The 15,661-nt window shown below is 37.1% G+C and overlaps 1 protein-coding gene across 1 annotated transcript; it reads left to right on the top strand.

Moving 5' to 3' along the window:
• The first annotated feature begins 3,060 nt into the window (after positions 1-3,060).
• Positions 3,061-14,167, top strand: LOC127197524 (killer cell lectin-like receptor subfamily I member 1). The gene is made up of 6 exons (XM_051155456.1): positions 3,061-3,365; positions 6,326-6,418; positions 6,559-6,627; positions 12,365-12,516; positions 13,099-13,202; positions 13,953-14,167. The coding sequence occupies exons 1-6, from the start codon at positions 3,143-3,145 to the stop codon at positions 14,065-14,067; spliced, it is 756 nt and encodes a 251-aa protein (XP_051011413.1). The 5' UTR covers positions 3,061-3,142; the 3' UTR covers positions 14,068-14,167.
• Positions 14,168-15,661: the final 1,494 nt, after the last annotated feature.

The following is a 15,661-nucleotide window of genomic DNA, read 5'->3' as shown; positions in this document are numbered from 1 at the left end:
TTTAAAGTTTTTGCAACTTAGAATTGCCCTGGACATCTGGGCACCACATCATGAGTCACACAATTTTATTCATCTAGTGAAACACTGGGGCGTTGTTTAATTCCTAGGATTATTTGATAAAGCCATCAGACTGACTCCTCCATGGTAAATTACTCTGGGTAAGTACATTGCCTTAATTCTTGAATTTAATTCAAGTTGTGAGCATGTGCCACTTTTGGATGATGACTTATGTCTCAAAAATGATTGAAACATTTGCTTGGAGACAAAATATTTTCTGTAACACATGTCTCCGCTTTATAAGCAATAGTGCAAACTGAATGCTGCTTTTCTTTCTGTATAGTTTTTGTTGTAATTTCTATTTTTCCAACTGCCTAGCATCACTCAAAGTGAATTAATTAATTAGGATTTCTTACTGTCTTAAAGTGTTTGCTGAGTGGATGACTGTGGGTTATAGTTAATGACAAATTTATTTCCTGACTGGTGGATAAAATAGTTTATCTTTTATTTGTGTGTGTGTGTGTGTGTGTGTGTGTGTGTGTGTGAGATAGTCTGTGCCTTTGTGTCTGATTTGTACTTTTATATTTATTTTGTAAGTATTCAGTGGTTTTACAGGAGAAAATGAAATGTAATTGTTTATCTGTGACTAACAGTAAAAATTTTTTCATGTGTCTCTATGTAATTATATCTTAATTTTCCTCACTTCTGTACACCTAAAGAAGAAAATAATCATTTTTTAAACATTTGTTGCTGGAACTAGTTTATTTATTTTTTCTTGTATTATAGTCATTTACTGAGTTACATATAGAGTTCTAAGACAATCAATCATCTTATCTGAATGATAATTTTCTTTTTTTCCTTTTATTGAAAATAAGTGTTTTTTCTTACATAATATATCCAGATTACAGTTTTCCCTCCCTTTATCCCTCCAAGTTCCTAACTCTCTCCTACCATCTGGATCCACTCCCTTTCTATCTCTCAGGAGAAAAACCACTTCTTTTCCCTGTTCCCTGAGCCTTATGTTCAGAAGTGTTTTGATGTATCCAGAGGGACTGTGCTCCACGGCTGCATTTTGATTGATTGTGAAACAGATTTCTTAATAGCTTACCAGGTCTTTAAAAGGACTCTATATGTGTAGATGACTATATAAATTTAATGAATTTTTAGAAAAAAATTTTGAAGAAAGGGTAAAAATTTTCCATCTTAAAAATGTTGACTTCAGTTTTCTCTTTTTATAAAATTTGTCCTAGTAAAAATGAATATCAAAAGCTTATGTATCAAAATGTTTGCACTATTTTGATATATTCAAAACTCCATCTTTTAAGCTGATTTTAAACATGTATTTTAATTAACAATGATACAGAAACCTTCCAAAATTCCCAACACACCTGCAAACACAGCATACTGCAACTCCACCATTCTTTATGCATCTGAAGAATATCTGTTAGCCAGAGTGGTGCACCTGGTACTCTAGTGTCTCCGATACTGTAACTTACTTGTCTCCTTACTCAGGATCATTTTAAAAAATAACCACTGTATTCTCAGTGAGCTTCCTCTATATTTATTAGATAAAATACAATGGTGGCAAAGCCTAGTGTTACATAACTTGAACTCATGTTTAAAATTTATGTAGGCTAAAATATTCAAGTTAAAAGTCAAGAACTGGCAGTTGATTTAAATAATATATTGATAAGAAACTTTATTTTTATTTATTTATTTATTTTTTTAGTTCATCAAATCTTCACAGTTTTTACAGTTGATAGTGACAGACTTCATGGAAAAGGAGTACAACAGAAAACCTAGTGCATAAAAAGGCAGATGTAAATATAATATTGATAATAATTCTTTTTTTAAATTTTATTAATTTATTCATATTACATCTCAATGGTTATCTTCTCCCTTGTATCCTCCCATTCCTCCCTCCCTCCCATTTTTCCCTTACTCCTCTCCCCTATGACTGTGACTGAGGGGAACTTCTTTCCCCTGTATATGCTCATAGGGTATCAAGTCTCTTGAACTTTAAACCATTTTTATCAGATACTCGTTTTAAAATTATCAGTTGAAAAAAAAAAGTATCAGTTGAGTCAGATACAGTGGTACATCCCTTCAATCTCAGCACTTGAGCAAAGCTAGGGTAAGTTAGAGTCCATTCTGGCTTACTTAGTGCTGTGATATCCAGGGCTAAGTGAACATCCTTTGCCAGCTGCTTTATACAGCAGCACTAGGATAGATAGCCAGGACTAAGTGCAGAGATCCTGTCTGCTAGTTCACTTAGTGAGCACCAGGATTACCTAGGCAGATAGTGAGCTCCTATCTTAAAAAGAAAATATCAATTGATTAAAATATTTCTTGTTCTCATGGAGGGCCACTGTTTCTTTAATTTGTATGAATTTATTTCCAATTAGTGAATTTTGTCTTTATATTAGGTTTTGTGAATGCTGGTTATTTTCTTTCCTTGCTTGTGGTTCTTAGGTCCTGTTTCATTAATTTGATGACCCCCATGTTTAGATCAATCTCTCCCCAACCCCCCCTCTCGTGTGTGTGTATGTGTGTGTGTGTGTGTGTGAATAATTGTAAACTACTTAGCTTAGATAGAAACTGATCTTATGAGGAGAGAGTGGCATGCTTCTAGCAAATGTAGAATTTATCAAATTTCTAAGATAAATCTACATTCACCCTCTTAATATGTTATTCCACCAAAAATATTTTATTTCATTAGTACATTTTATAGACACCTGATTTCAAATTGCCTTTATTTTAAATTTCAATTTGTTCATTAATATAGTGATATGTTAGCAATTTTTATTATGGGCTAATCATTATACACAGAATGCTGAAAAGGAATCTTGTATGAAACCCCAGGTCCAAACCTTTAAAAACAGGCTCAGAGAGAAAAAGTGGGTGCGAGCTTTTTAAGAGATGGTAGATCCATGCTTCTGAATCAGTAAATGTGTCACATTCAGAGGGGGATTTGACCTCTCAGTTTCTTCATTTCACCCACCCATTTCATAAGCAAATGTTCCTTCATACAAGAGGGCTGAGGCTCAGAAGGCTCAGCAGTGAAGTGCTCATGTGTCTCTTTGTTGTAGCGCTACTCCAGGTCAAGGGCAGCAAGCTACCAAGACTGAGGTGAAGCAGGCTCAGGATGCCTCTCAGTAAACACCACCGGGACTTCACAGCAAACAAGCAGGACATTGTGTACACAGAGATAAAGACATGTAAATCCCCACAGAAGCAAAGAATACCTCCAGCCAAGCAGAGCCCTGCAGTGCTAAGTGAAGAGCTGGTGGTGAACTATGCCAAGCTGTCATTCCACAGAACGCGTCTGCTCCAGCCCCAAAAGCAAGTTGTTAGACGGAAAAGGCAAGGTACAGTCGTGTATCCATTCTGTCATGACTACTGTAATTGTCAATGTGGCACAACATAGAGTCCACTGGGAAGGGACTGACTAGGTTAGTGTGGCCAGTGTGCACGTCTGTAGCCGATTGTCTTCATCTTCTAACCAATGTGGGAAGACTGCCTGCAAGTGGCAAGCGTCGCTTCCAGGTTTGGGGCTCTGGGCTGTGTAAGCGCAGTAAAAGGTAAGTGAGCACTAAGCATAAGTGTGTCCATTTCTCTCTGCTCTTGACCTTGCATGTGACCAGTTGCTTCCAGCCCCTGCACTGGTGTCACTGCTCTGATGGAGTGTAAGTGGGAGTTGAATAGGCCCCTTTGATACCTAAGGTGCCTTTGCAGGGTACTTTATTACAGCAACAGAATGAAAAAAGAGAAACATAATTATTTCTAATTTGGTCACAATATATTAAATATATATGTTTGTAGGACACTCTCCCCACTTAGCTAGTCCACAAAACTGAAGTAGAATGAATTATCTTTTAATATGTTTCTCTCCAGAACCATGGAATCATATCCAACAGAGTTGTATGTTTAAGAACTATATGCACAACTGAATGCTAATTTTTTTTAAATTTCAGTTTAACCCCCCCCTCCTATTTTTGTGATACAGGCTTCCATAATGTAGCCCAGGTGGACCTTGAACACAAAAGCAATCCTCTTGTATGAGCCTCCTAGAATGGAAGAATTACAGTTGTGAGTCAGCATGTCTGGCTTCATTCCTTGCTGTTTTGAAAATAACTGTTGATGCCATCTTTACTCCTTTAAGAAAGAGAAATAGCCACTGGATTGAAAGAAATATCATGCTTTAGTGTCACCAGAATAATAGATTGTAGAGAAATAATTTTCATAATATTTTGGATGTAAAAATCATGTCATATTTAGCCAGATAACAGAGTGAAATTAAGAAGTTAAATGTAATTTTAAAAACTTACAACTCATTCATTCTTTCTTTTTTTTTCTTTTATAGATGTGTGAGGGTGAGGAAAAAGAAAGTGTGTGTGTGTGTGTGTGTGTGTGTGTGTGTGTGTGTGTGTGTGTGAGAGAGAGAGAGGGGGGGGGGAGAGAGAGGAGAACATATGCACATAGCTCAAGTCTTTTCTTGCATCTTCTTTTGAAGCAGGGTCTTTTCAGCTTTTGCAGCCTTCCCCCAGCTAGCTGGACTGTGAGCTTGCAGTTGCCAATCCTGTCTCCACCTGCTGGGGTAACCAGTACAGATGCAAATGTACACCATAGGCTTTTCCCATGGTCTTCAGGGTTGGAACTAAGTTATGAGGCTTGCACTGAAAGCCACCCCCTGGCTCCATTACTAAACAATTTAATGTTCTCCCAAGTGATTATTCATCATTAACTGCTCCTACCATTAGAAAGACATTCCTCACAGATGATTTACCCAGTGAAAGCCAGATGACACATGGTGTTTGAATGTCTCTTTGTAGTCAAAGAGGAGAGGATTTAAGGGATCCCAGAGATAGGAGGAAAAAGACTACCAACTCAAATCATCATGGCCAAATTAACTAAAGCAAGAAATTAATTAAAGAAAGCTTTCTTTTCTGGTTTGTCCAGAAAGAATTTCTATGTGTAGCCTTGGCTCTCCTGGACAGACTGCTGTTGTAGACCAGGCTGCCCTTGAATTCATAGTGATCTGCCTGTCTCTGCCTCCCTGAGTGCTGGTGCTTTTTATTTATTTAAACCGGCTGCTTCTTCTGAAGGTAGATTTGAAAGGTCAGTAATGAATGTGAGGGAATAAATGTTTTTATAGCTCAGTGGTAGGGGGTTTCCAAATGGAGGATTTGGCAGGCAAAATAGATGGGGTTGCAGGAGCAGAACATAATCATATGCATTAGTCCTAAGAATCTTCTGGAACAAAGACATGGTTGCAAGGTGGACATGTCAAGGTAACCATAACAACAGGTAGTCATAACAGTTAGTCATATAACATTTTCAAACAAAACTAGGGTTGCAAGATGGTTATAAACAACTTTTTGTATTTTCTTTTATTTTTTGTTTATTTTTGTTTTTTGAGACAGGGTTTCTCTAAGTTACCTTGGCTGTCCTGGAACTCACTCTGTAGACTAGGCTGTACTCAAACTCAGAGATTTGCCTGTCTCTGCCTCCCCTGTCCTGGAATTAAAGGCATGCACCACCACCTTTCAGCTTAAACAACTTTTTGAAATAAAGACAGAATTGCCATTCCTGGAACAGGAAGTACAGGACCATTTGTAGTTAAGTTTACAGGTGGGACACAGCCAGGCCTTGAGAAACTGAGGTTTAATCATAAACAGGAATGAGCCTATTTTGTTTTTACTATAGGATTGTTGTGGCTCAGGATTAGCCACACACTGGCCTCTAGGACACCAGACCGCGACTGATGAAAGCTTATTGAAATGTTTAGCAAAGTCAGGGACATAGTCTGGATATGGAAACCAAGACTGTGACCATAAGTTGTTGTCAGAGTGAGATTTTTAAGGAAAAAAATATCATAACCAAAACAGAAAGAATCAATTCTATTCCAGGCACACTATGTCCAGGTAGCTAAACAAATCTTAAAAGATAACTGGCTGGGATTTAGGGGAGATGAACTTAGGGACTTTTCAGTTCCCCACAGTTCTGGGAGTATGTACCATAACAGGGTATTGTGGTTTGTTTAAATATAACATACATTTATCATTAATTCAAACAGAACACTCAACAAGTATTGAATTATGAGTAAAGGGCTACTCTTATGTCAGGCAGGCAGAGCCTAAGAACTTGAACTTAATTTCACCTTATGATCAAAATGAAGACTGAAGAAGAAATGACTGCATTTATGCTAAAGACTAAAGCAAGTCTCAATAGGATGGCTTTTAAACCCAACATGGAGGCAGGACTGTTCTTTATAACCTTCTAGGAAATTACAAACACAATCATTGTTGCTGTTTCTCTGTCTCTTCAGGCTCCAAATCAACAGTATGGAGAGTAGTGACTGCCATGCTTGGAGCCTTGTGTGTGGTGCTGGTGACAACCATGGGGATCTTACTTCCAAAATGTAAGCAAGGATGCAATTACTTCATTGTGCTAGAAGTTGTGCTTTCAGCAATATAATGATAGCTTTTACTCTATTTTACAGCATCCAAGTGATCCTGTCATAAACACTACTACTAATTCCTGTCATGATTTGTGTCCTAGTATTTTCTAGACAAGAAGAACAAAGCAGAAAAAACTCACTTCATCCTCTTCTGTGCCCTATGAAGAATAGTGAGTATTAACTCTGAGTATGCTGGTGAGTGTTAACTCTCAGGATGTTGATGAGTGTTAACTCTGAGAATGTTGATGAGTATTAACTCATAGGATGTTGGTGAATGTTAACTCTGTACAGTTCAATTCAATGTCCTTAAAAATTGTGTAGGTATTTTGATGGGAATTGCGTTGAACTTGTAAATTGTCTTTGGTAAGATGGCCATTTTTACTAAGTTAATTCTCCCTATGCATGAGCAAGGGAGATCTTTCCATCTTCTGATGTCTTCTTCAATCACTTTCTTCAGAGATTTGAAGTTTTTTTCAAACAAGTCTCTCACTTGCTTGGTTAGAGTTCTTCCTTGATACCTTATATTGCTTGTGGCTATTGTGAAGGGTGTAGTTTCCATAATTTGTTTCTCCATACATTTGTCATTTGTATACAAGAAGGCTATTGATTTTTTAAAAATTTTGTATCCAGCCACTTTGCTGAAGATGTATATCAGCCATAAGAGTTCTCTGCTGGAATTTTGGGGGTCACTTATATACACTATCATACCATCTGAAAATAGGGATAATTTGACTTCCTCCTTTCCCATTTGGATACCCTTGATCTCCTTGTTGTATTATTGCTTTGGCTAGAACTTCAAGAACTATATTGAAGAGATATGGAGAAAATGGGCAGCCTTGCCTGGTCCCCAATTTTAGAGGAATTTCCTTGAGTATCTCTCCATTTAATTTGATGTTGGTTATTGGCTTGCTGTATATAGCCTTTTTATTATGTTTAGGTGTGTGCCTTGTATCCCTGATATCTTCAACCCTTAAACATGTGTGGGTGTTAGTTTTTGTCAAATGCTTTTTATACATATAAGGAGATGATCATGTGGGTTTTTTTTTTCAGTTTGTTTATATGGTGGATTACATTGATGGATTTCCATCTACTAACCATCCCTGCATGCCTGGAATGAGGCCTACCTAGTCATGGTTTATGATATTTTTGATATGTTCTTATATTCGGTTTGTGAGTATTTTATTGAGTATTTTTGTGTCAATGTTCATAAGAGAAATTGGTCTGAAATTCTCTCTCTTTGTTGGGTCTTTATGAGGTTCAGGTACCAAAGTGACTGTGGCCTCACAGAATGAATTTGGTAATTTTCCATCCATTTCTATCTTTTGGAGTAGCTTGAAGAGTATCAGTATTAGCTCCTCTTTGAATGTCTGCTCTAAAACCATCTGGCCCTGGGCTTTTTTTTCTTTTTCTTTTTCTATTATTTTTTTATTTTTTATTTTTTTATTTTTTTAGTTTGGAGACTATTAATGACTGCTTCTATTTCTATAGAAGAAATACGACTATTTAGTTTGCTTATATGATCTTGATTCAATTTTGGTAAGTAGAATTGATAAAGAAAATTGTCCATTTCCCTTAGATTTTCAAATTTTGCAGTATATATGCCTTTGAAATAGGATCTTATTATTCCTTGTATTTCTTCAGTGTCTGTTGTTATGTCTCCCTTTTCATTTCTGATTTTGTTAATTTGGATAATGTCTCTCTCCCTTTTATTTATTTTGGCTAACAATTTGTCTATCTTGTTGATTTTCTCAAAGAACCAGCCCTGAGTTTGATTATTTCCAGACATCTACTCCTCTTGAGTGTTTCTGTTTCTTTTTTCCCTAGGGCTTCCAGTTGTGTTGTTAAGTTGCTTATATGGGATATTTCCAATTTCTTTATAAGGGCACTTAGTGCTTTAAATTTTCTTATTAGCACCACTTTCAATGTGACCCACAACTTTGGGTATGTTGTTCTTTCATTTTCACTGAATTTCAGTAAGTCCTTATTTTCTTTCTTTATTTCTTCCCTGACTCAGGTGTCATTAAGTAGAGAGTTATTTAGTTTCCATGTGTGTGTAGGCTTTCTGTTATTTCTGTTGTTGTTGAAGCACAGCTTTACACCATGGTGATCTGATAGGCTACAAGGTATTATTTCAATCTTACTGAATTGGTTGAGGCTTTCTTTGTGACCTACTATATGATCCATTTTGGAGAAGGTTCCATGGGGTGCTGAGAAGAAGATATTATCCTTTGTGTTTGGGTGAAAAGTTCTGTAGATATCTGTTAGATCCCTTTGATTCATGACATTGGTTAGTGTCATTCTTTCTTGGTTTAATTTCTGTTTCAATGACCTATCCTTTGGTGAAAGTGGGATGTTGAAGTCTCCACTATTAATGTGTGGGGATTGATGTGTGGTTTAAGCTTTGTTAATAGTTCTTTTACAAATGTGGGTGCCCTTGTATTGGGAGCATAGATGTTTAGAATTGTGATGTCACTTTGGTTGACTTTACTTTTGATGAGTATGAAGTGACCTTCTTCATCTCTTTTGATTAATTTTGGTTGGAAGTATATTTTATTAGATATTAAAATGGCTACACCAGCTTGCTTCTTGTGACCGTTTGCTTGGAATAACTTCTTTCAGCCTTTGACCCTGAGGTAATGTCTATCCTTATGGCTGAAATGTGTTTCTTGAATGCAGAAGAATGTTGAGTCTTGGTTATGTATCCATTCAGTTAGTCTGTGCCTGTTTATTGGAGAATTGAGACCATTGATGTTGAGGGATATTAATGACCAGTGACTGTTAAGTCCCTTGATTTTGATGTTGGTTGTGGTAGAGTGTTTATATGGCTATATTTTTGCAATGATGTGCTTATCTTTTCCCTCTGTAATTTTGTTTGTAGATTGTCACTTTGGATTGGAAGTTTCCTTGTGGTAACTTCTGTAGTGCCAGATTTCTGGATAGGTACTGCTTGAATTTGTTTTTGTCATGGAATATCTTGTTTTCTCCATCAGTGGTTATTGATAGTTTTGCTGGGTATAGTAGTCTGGCCTGGCATCTGTGGTCTCTTAGGGTTTGCAGGATCTCTGTCCAGGCCCTTCTGGCTTTTACGGTCTCTGCTGAGATGTTAGGTGTAATTCTGATAGGTTTGCCATTTTATGTTACTTGGCCTTTTTCTCTTGCCACTTTTAATATTTTTTCTTTGTATATTTTGTGGGTTTTTTTTTTTATTATGTGGCAGGAAGATTTTCCTTTCAGGTCTATTCTATTTGGTGTTCTGTAGGCCTCTTGTATGTTTATATGCATCTTCTTCTTTAAATTGGGGGAATTTTCTTCTATGATTTTGTTGAAGATATTTTCTGGGCTTTGGAATTGGGTATCTTCTCTTTCCTCAATGCCTATTATCCTCAGGTTTCATCTTCTCATGGTGTCCTTGATTTTTTTGGGGGGGGGGGTGTTTTGTGTCAGGAATTTTTCATATTTAGCATTTTCTTTGATGGTTGCTTCAAGGTCTACGATTGTATCTCCTAGTCCCGAGATTTGTTCCTCCATCTCTTGGATTCTGTTAGAGAAGGTATTTGCAAATGAACCTCAGCTTCCCTTTGTCTCAGAAATTTTAAAACCAACAAATCATAAACCTAATCTTTGACTCACTATTTGAAGTAATTGAGTCTGAGTCAAGGAGAACCACATAAAACTTCCATGTCAGTGAGGGAAATAAGGGATATATAGAATAACTGGTTCAGTTCTGTCAACTTGAGACAAACCTAGACAAACCTGGGAAGAAGGAATCCCAACTGATAATCTGATGCCATTAGACTGGCCTGCTGGCCTAATGGTGAGGCATTTCCTTAATTGCTAAATGGCTTGGGTGGGCCCAGCTCCTCCAATATAGTTTCATCCTCAATTACTTGGCCTGGCTGTATAAGAACTGTAGGTGATGGTGTGCCTAGAAACAAGTTAGCAAGGAACTTTCTGACATGCTCCCTGCTGCAGTTCTTGCCTCTGGGTTCCTTCTTTGGGTTCCTGCCATAGCTTCCCTGGTAATGGCCTGTAACTGGTAAGCCAAAATAAACTTTTTCAACCCACGGTTTAGGTCATGGTGTTTACCACAGTAATGAAGAAGCAAAAAATAAGACCGGAGGTACAGGGAAGCAAAAATGCCATGCTGGTTATTCCCAAAGGGTAGCAAACATTTAGAGGAGTTAATAGTTTGGAAAAGGCTTCATGGATATTGAATGCATCTGAATAGTCTGGGGGGGGGTGAAACAAAGAAAATAGGAAAACAAAACAAAACCTGCTTTAGACAAAAAGAAAGAAAGAAAAAAAAAGAAAGAAAGGTGTAAATATGTATAGCAATAAATCAACCATGAATGAGAAAGTTAAACTACAAAAGTTCACATGGAAACATCTGGTAAACGAAAGTTCCCAGGGGAGGTTTAAAAAAAAAGGAAAGCACAGATCTATCTGAAAAAGAAAAATCTACAAAGTGGACTAAATGATTGAAACATTATTATGGAAAGTTAAAACGTTACAGATCCAGAACCAAATTAGTTAGGGCTATCTTTAGCCCTTTTTCTAGCCTTCCTTGCCCATCACTTTGTGTGAACTAAAATCCATTCAGCTATCATGTAAACCTTTAAAGGGTACTAGTATTTCCTAAAACTGCTTCTGAACTGAAATGTAGTATTCAGTACAACCTGAATCCATGTTGCTGAGCCATGATCACTAGTATTTGGCTTGAAATTAATTGCTTATTTCTCTGTTTGAGGTCAGAATTGTGTTTTGCCTGAGACTGTGTAAGCCCTCTGGCAAGTATGGATGATTTTGTTTCAGTGCTGTATCATTTTGATCCTAGAAAAAATGATAAACTAGAAAACTGACACATGTCTAAAGTAGGAAACATTTTAGATGCCAAAAACACAAAAGGGAGAGAAAGACATACACTCCTGGTGAAATTGTGATACAAAACCTTAATGTATGACTCTATTAAAATTTTCCTTTTTGACTTACAAAATATACTTTCAATACTTCTCATTGAAATAAACTGGCAGACCATAATAGGATGTTCTCATACTACTCATTAAAATGATGAAAATACATTTTATATTAGGCATAAAGTTTAAAATTAGGGATCTTTGTTACATATGTACTATCTTAGAAAGCACTACCTTTCTCAATTTTTATATAATTTCTCACACATATATTACCTTAAAATATATGTGGTATATTATGAATGGTATATGAGTGATAACAATTCTATTTCAATAAATTAACAAAATATTCATATTTTATACTCCATAAATACGTGCTGCTATTGAAAGAATCATATGAAATGAGAGACAGAGAAGTAAATGCCCTCAGACTTCTGAAGACAAATGTAAACTTGACCTTGGATGATTATAACTATTACAAATATGATAAATGCAGAGTATAGTTATTAAATAGTTAGAATACCAGTTTAAAGTTACTTATTATTTTAATTTTGTGTACTCAGAGCCATTATTCATAAAAGTAACTGCAGATTTAGAATCATTTCAGTACCTGGTTTTCTATTCATTTAGCCATTTAAATGTATACATTTGTAACAAGTATAATATTGAAACTTGATTTTCCTACAGAAACCAATTCATATTGATTTTTATGTAGAAAATTCTAAAACTGAAATTTGTTATAATTAATTTCTTTCAGATAAATATTGTGTAAAAATTATTCATAATTTTTTATATGCTGCTTAGGACTAGAGTGTTGCTCATGGCAGGAGGCTGGCTCAGCATCCTTGGTGCGTGCATCAACCTGGGGCACCACAAAGGCACCGATGAATCTTTGCTCTCTATGTAGTATTCATGAGTCTCACAAAGGCCTAATAGTTGTATTAATAAATGATTATCCCAGTGCTGGGCATCCATTTCACACATGTGCATTTCCTAGATGGCTCCTGTCCTCTTTGCTCAAGTGACTGGGTTGCTTTTGGAAACAATTTCTACCATGTTTTTCGAGGAATGAAAACCTGGGCAGACAGCCAGTCTGCCTGTGAGGAACTGAATTCTCATCTTGTGGAGATAGACTCCAAAGCAGAGCTGGTAAGTCACACACACACACACACACACACACGCACGCAAGCACGCACGCACGCACGCACGCACACACGCACACACGCGCACACACACTCCTGCTTTTCTGTTTCTTTATCACTGATGGCACTGGGAGCACTGGCCATGAAGATCAGGAATTGACAAAGTGAATGTCCTGGAGGGCATGTGATACCTGCTAATGGTGATTTACTGTCATCCTTAGTGAGGGCTTCCCAGCGTTATGATGCTCAATGCTACAAGCAAACCAAAGCAGTGGATGAGCTGCAGCTGGCCTGCTCGACTCAGCAGGCCCGCAGGCTGCTAATTCGTAAAGAAGGAAGAGGTCACTTAGCGTGGCCACTCGTAGCTAAAACCCCAGCGCTTGAGAGGCTGAGGCAGGAGGGACCACCTTGAGCTTGAGGATTGGGTTACATCATGGATTTCCAGTCCATGTTGAACTATAGGATGACATTTTTCTCAAAATTAAAAAAATATACAAATTATAAAAATTAATTTTTTAAGAAGCGTATAGAAGAGAAAAAATTAGGGGTGTACAGTTCGTTATGGGTTGTGTTTCTCTGTACTCAACAGGAAAACTTGTTATTGTTTGCAATTGATGGCTGGATTCTTCTCAAAATGAATGAAACCGATTGGTCCTGGCTGTGGGGATTTGACACTGCAACACAGCAAACCCTGTAAGTACAAGGCTTGGATAAAGCGGGCTTTGCCTAAGGTACTGGGATTGTTGTGCACGGTGGCTCTGTCTGTGTGTGGCAGAGAAGGAGCATTCAGAAGAAAGAAAGAACTCTGATACAGAAGGAGCAGTGTGTGGCCATAACAGAAAACATGTTAGTGCTAAGAAATGTCACCCTTAGAACATTTGTATTTTCATTCTCCTGGAGTCCCTGGAGACATTTATGCACCATGTTTGAAGTTTATAACTCTAAAGTAGTGGTTACCCACTTGTGGGTTATGAACATTTTAGGTGTCAAAGGACCCTTTTATGGGGGGTCACATATCAGATATCTTGCATATAAGATATGATTTATAACAGTAGCAAGATTATAGTTATGGAGTAGCAACAAAATAATTTTGTGGTTGAGGGTCATCCTACCGTGAGTTACCATGGTAAAAGGTCACATCATTGGGTAGGTCAAGAACTACTGCTAAAGCTTGATACCATCTCCTATCTATGTGAATGGCAACCTTACTTTATCAGACCATGTAAGTTTAGCTTGTGCCTCTCGCTTTCCATTAACTTGACAGTTTTGCAATGAAAAGTCACCATCCCCCCTTTCGGGTGCTTTGTTTTCTTCTGGTAACAATAGTATTTCATCTCTTTGAGCTGTTCTAGTTTTAGCTCATTTTAACTTTGATATAAGAAAATGTGATCTACAGTGACAACTTTTTAATTTCAGATTTTAAAAAAATTTGTTTTTATACAGAATTAATGATTCAGGAAAGAAGAATCATAGTTGCCATTATCTGAGTAGAAAACAAATTTATCCTGGTGACTGTCCATCTAAGAAATCATACACCTGTGAATTTAATATATTATGACACCTATTTCATTAACATAATCTTTATTAAACTATGAATAACAAAATATGTCTGTTATTTATTGGTTCATAATTTTTACACTTAATATTAGTCAAAAGGCCAATAAGCAATAACTTTTAAATTTTTTAATATTTTTACTGTATTTAGAAGATATTAAATTTTTATACCTTCTGTATTTTGTTGAAAGTGAGTAAAATTTTTCTTAAGGGTGATCATCACTTTATCACAATTTGTATTGTTATTAATGAATTAAATAACCAGTAGAATTTATATTCAGGAACTTTGTAGGAGACTTAAAATGATAAAAGGATACCATATCACATTGAGTGCATTTTTATATTTTATTAATTTATTAATATTACATCTCAATTGTTATCCCATTCCTTGTATCCTCCCATTCCCCCCTCCCTCCCGCTTTCCCCCTACTCCCCTCCCCTACGACTGTGACTGAGGAGGACCTCCTCTCCCTGTATATGCTCATAGCTTATCAAGTCTCTTCTTGGTAGCCTACTATCCTTCCTCTGAGTGCCACCAGGGGACGAGGTCAAATATGGGCACCAGAGTCCATCTGAAAGTCAATCCCCACTCTCCACTCAACCACAGAAAATGTCCTGTCCATTGGCTAGATCTGGGTAGGGGTTCAATGTTTACTTCACGTATTGTCCTTGGCTTGTTTGAGCAGGACCCTTGGGCCCAGATCCAACTATCATAATGTTCCTCTTCTTTTTTGGTTGGGGGGGTTGAGACAGAGTTTCTCTGTGTAGCCTTGACTGTCCTGGACTCATTTTGTAGACCAGGCTGGCCTTGAACTCACAGTGATCCACCTGCCTCTGCATCCCAAGTGCTGGGATTAAAGGCATGCGCCACCACTGCCAGGCATGATGTTCTTCTTCTTGTAGGTTTCTAGGACTCTTAGAGTCCTTCTATTTCCCCATTCTCCCATGCTTCTCTCACCTGGAGTCCCAATAGGATGTCCTCTCCTCTGTTCCAGTTTCATGGTAAGTGAAGACTTTCATGAGCTAGTGTCTAGATATAAGTGAGTATAACCATTTGACTCTTTCTGCTTCTGGGTTAACTCACTCATTATGATAATTTCTAGTTCAATCCATTTGTCCACAAATTTCAGGAATTCCTTGTTTTTAATAGCTGAGTAGTATTCCATATTGTAAATGTACCACAGTTTCTTTATCTATTCTTCTACTGAAGGACACTTAGGCTGTTTCCATGTTCTGGCTATTATGAGCATATGTCCTTGTTGTGTGCTGGAACATCTTCTGGGTATATTCCAAGGAGTAGAATAGCTGGGTCTTGAGAAAGCTTTATTCCCAGTTTTCTGGGATAGTGCCAGATGAATTTCCAAAGTGCTGTACTAGTTTGCATTCCCACCAGCAATGAAGGAGTGTTCCTCTTTCTCCACATCCTTGCCAGCATGTGGTGTAACTTGAATTTTTGATATTAGCCATTCTGATGAATGTAAGATGGAATCTCAGAGTTGTTTTGATTTGCATTTCCCTGATGGCTAAGGACTTTGAACATTTCTTTAAGTGTTTCTCAGCCATTTGATATTCCTCTGTTGAGAATTCTCTGTTTAGTT

Source organism: Acomys russatus, chromosome 13, assembly GCF_903995435.1.
Source record: "Acomys russatus chromosome 13, mAcoRus1.1, whole genome shotgun sequence".
Lineage (NCBI taxonomy): Eukaryota > Metazoa > Chordata > Mammalia > Rodentia > Muridae > Acomys > Acomys russatus.
Note: the sequence above shows the minus strand (reverse complement) of the source record. Positions and strands in the feature narration are given on the sequence as shown.